Source organism: Mizuhopecten yessoensis, unplaced genomic scaffold, assembly GCF_002113885.1.
Source record: "Mizuhopecten yessoensis strain PY_sf001 unplaced genomic scaffold, ASM211388v2 scaffold2329, whole genome shotgun sequence".
Classification (NCBI taxonomy): domain Eukaryota; kingdom Metazoa; phylum Mollusca; class Bivalvia; order Pectinida; family Pectinidae; genus Mizuhopecten; species Mizuhopecten yessoensis.
The window spans coordinates 2,927,803-2,931,913 of NW_018404492.1; the positions used below are offsets into that span (position 1 = coordinate 2,927,803).

Here is a 4,111-nt window from a genome sequence, read left to right on the forward strand (position 1 = left end):
GGTCGCTTCCGAGTTCGGTAACAAGCTCCACCCACCTCTCGCCTGATTGGCTCGGCGGAAACACCCGAGTGTAGGTGTAAATTTTATCCTCTCTGTCGATAGTGAACGGTGTTAATATCATTTTAATTGTTATTAATTAAGCAACGTATTGTCTGTGAAATTCTTCATTTTAACGGCATGCTCATAAAAAGAACCGCGTTTTAAGAGGCAGTTATTATAGTATCATATATAAATATGATTTTGTGTTTCCATGTCAGTTATATCAACGTAATGTCGATGACTGAACGCTGACAAGGTCGTTTCTTTATTTGGGGCATTTATTCCAACGAAGGTGCTTCACACCTGTTTGGTCAGAAGAAATTGATGTCTTATGAGGCAAATGTGTCTGCCAAGGACCACAAGTAGGTCATTACACCACGCTATCAAATCTTTATTTTACGTAACCAGACGACATTGGAGTCGTTCCAGAAGTATTATTACATTTTAAAGCCTCGTAAGGAGGAAGAACATAGCCCGAATCAAATATTATTGTAGCCACAGACATAATGGGGATCATATTAGGAGACCACATGCATGTAGAAATGACAATTTATTTTTATCAAACTACCACACATATTTTATTTACTTATAATTAGCTCCCCTGCGATATCAAGCGCGCACACCTTTTGCAAACTTTGTGGCTAAATACACCCTTTAAACGCTTATTGACTAAGCGTATCCTTACAAGTTTCATGGCTAAGCACAACTTAGCAAGTCCAGTAGTTAGTCACATCTTTACAAGGTGAGTGACTGAGCAGACCTATACAAACTGAGGAACTTTTGTAAACACACCCTTACTCGTTTATCAGCGATGTACATCTGTACAAGCGAAGATGGGTGGCTTCACAAAACTTTAAACAAACGTTCAGCACACTTTTAAGTTGATTGACTTAACACACCTTTACGAAATTTGTTGGCTAAGCAAACATTTAAAAGTTCAGTGGCTAAGGTCACCTGACCACCAATTTTGGTTAAACACACCTTTACGAAATATTTTCACGTTTTTTGACCAAGAACACCATTACACACTAGTTGGCTAAAACATCTTTACAAGAAAAGTGACATCGCATACATGTAACAGCTCTGTGTCAATGGTAGTATTTTTTCATCTTGAGTGCACTCGAAGACGCTAATTGGCTAAGCATATGCTACGCGATACTTTTAGGTATTTTTCTAAGATGAAGTGAATATTGGTACTTCGGTTGATAATGTACTTTGGTATCGTGTTGTGTGGTGTGTGTTTCTATACTGTGGAGTATGCTGGTACATGTCTATTTTGTCGCTGGAACTGTTTGTAGACGACATACATGTATATCTGAATACGTATAATTTCATTACGTACAGCAGGTAACGGGTTTTGACAATTGTGCGTCATCACAGAATGTTTAGCGTCTGCTTGTGTTGGCGGGTAGTGACCTTTAGCTGGGAAACTGCGCGTTTATTTTTCTGCAACATGTGCTTGATTATGAAATTTCGTTCCCGGTCTCTTTCTTTAACCAGAGTTTGATGAATGTTCGTGGTCCGATGGTTACACAATTAGAGTCAATATTGAATGATAGCAAGATGCGCCGCCCTTGAACTTTTCGCACGTTGAGCTTCTCTTGGGGCAGATTGGACAAAATTCATTGATCCAGTAATAACATCTGCCAATGCATAAGTGGTCTTCATTGAGACGTTTGTTATAATAAGTGTGCTATGACTCTTTGATATACAAAAAACATATGCCACCAATATCCTCTGACCAATCTTGTTTTTATCCCAGAATAACCCTAATTGATGGTCAATCCTCATTATTATTCAGTGAAGCGGCCGTCAACTGTGACTATGCCAGAGGAGCGATCTATATAAAACGTATGAAAAATATCACTGGACAACAGCCAAGTAGCCTCTTAGTTCCTTTCCTTAAGGCAATACGCGGGTGAAAAAACTACTTGATAAAAAAAGAGATTTTTTCCATGTACATTGCATATTCATTGATAAATACTTTGCGAGGTTTTGAGAGAAATTTATTATGAACTTTTTGTGAAAATCCACTTTTTTGAGAAATTTGGTAACTTTCACAAATTCATCTCAATGCAACTATAATTTCCCAAAAAAAACCATAATTGAAACCTCACAACCATGAAACAGTATATCAGTAATCATTATAATAAGAAATACTTGTTATACACCTTCTACATTTTAGTAAAATTGAAATTATGTAATATGAAATTATTTGAAAATTTACCGAAAAAGAAATATCAGAAAAACTGCTTGATATTTTTTTCAATTTTTTTTTGTATTGAAACCTCTCATGTAAAGAAGAATTGTAAAGAACTTTAAAAACAATTTACCTTTCCAAAACCTGTTGAGACATTTTTTGGCATGAAATGTTTATTTTTAGGTGTTGTAAGAGTAGCCTCCCTTGCAAAAATTCCTCAAAAATACATATGGATTACAAAACACTAACTACAACATAAAAAAGAAGGAAATTCCATGATNTACTATAGGCTAACTTGATATGTCTTACTGACAAACCACTACCTGCAATCTTGCTTGCCATAAAAGCAGAAATCACCTTTTTCTCCACCAAAATAGTGAAAGATGGCAAATTATTATCCTTTTTTTCTCTTGTACACAACACAATCCTTCATACTTGCTAATGTCTTACTGTTACAAATGAATACCTCATCACTGACTTTTACACACAACACTAGTTTCTGTAGCAGTCTAACATCCTCACATGCATCATGTGCATTATAGGTTTCACCTAATACCATACCATATACCATATACCTGAAGCAACTTTGGTGTTTACATCCCAAATCTTGGCCGTTTTGGAATCATCTGAAGCCTTGTGTCTTTTTCCGGTGGGGACATGTGTAATGTGTTTGCAAGTACACATGACATTCAGTAAACTTCCCAGTCCATAAAACTGTTCAAACACGCACTGGTGTAGATGTAAAGGCGAATGGCACTTCTGACAGCCCTTCTGTAATTTGTCTGCTAAGTACCCAACTCCACAATTCGTCTGCCTTCCTTCCAGCCGTTATGTTTTTGTTAAAAAATGTGAGTTGGTATTTTAATTCCAGGTAATGTTTAATTTGTAACAAATATTTAGAGAGTGCAACGTACGTTTGAAACTGTTTGGCATCTTCAAATAATTATCCAATTGCAAGTATGTTTTTTGATAAATTGATTGAATATAATATTGGAAGAAAACTTGAATTTGTTTGGGTGGTTTTGGGTAAATCGTGCTGCCGTTTCACAAGTCACACATCCAGTGTCCGTGGCATTTTCACTAGGTTGACTCATGGAACAGTATTGACGAATTTGACGTTTGACCTTATTACATCTATATCACGAACGAGTAAACAAATCTATTCGTTTACATTAGATGCTTACGTGTAATTCCCTTGTGCTGTGTGCAACCGCATCGACATTCATTTCGTCAACATTGACAGATTCGTTGTCACCTAGTCCAGTGGCAGTCTCGCTCGGTTGACACGTGGAACAGTAGTCATGTTCAAGGAGTATGATGTCTGTCAGTTCTTCTGATGTTTTCCTCATTCGCCAGTTTTGCAAATTATCTAATGATTTGCTTCGTTGCTTTGGATGCGTTGACTTAATTCTTCCTCGTCTTGGAAATGTGTTTTCGTTGTCAACCATCGTGCTTATTTATAGCAGAAATAGCGTAGCGAACATGGTTTCTATGTACAAAAGATTTCCAATCAAGGAGCGCAACTCCGTTCAACAGAGGAGCTCTTTTATTTGAAGGTAGGATTCACAAACTGCATTATTATCGTTGAAACGGTCCGGAAACTCTCACCCGCGTATTGCCTTTAGGTGAAGCCAACAAGGAGAAGTCAAATGTTATACATTTTTTGACCATACACGAGCCGCTGACATGCTTGGAATCATAATACTACTGTGGTCAGTATTATATGTCTCTAATACACTGTCAGTAAGAACCTTCGCTCCTAACATGCACCGAATTGTAACAATGAGAGGGCAAAGTTCCAATAGCACAGACACTGGATAAAGGTATATCTCATCTGTCTGGCCATTAAATCATTACTTTACGTAGTAACCC

The 4,111-nt window shown here is 37.2% G+C and overlaps 1 protein-coding gene across 1 annotated transcript; it reads right to left on the reverse strand.

Moving 5' to 3' along the window:
* Nucleotides 1-2,924: 2,924 nt before the first annotated feature.
* Nucleotides 2,925-3,810, reverse strand: LOC110445612. Its single transcript, XM_021490301.1, has 2 exons — nt 3,424-3,810; nt 2,925-3,075 (listed from the first exon to the last, which is right to left on the reverse strand). The coding sequence occupies exons 1-2, from the start codon at nt 3,685-3,687 to the stop codon at nt 3,025-3,027; spliced, it is 315 nt and encodes a 104-aa protein (XP_021345976.1). The 5' UTR covers nt 3,688-3,810; the 3' UTR covers nt 2,925-3,024.
* Between the last annotated feature and the right edge of the window lie 301 nt (nt 3,811-4,111).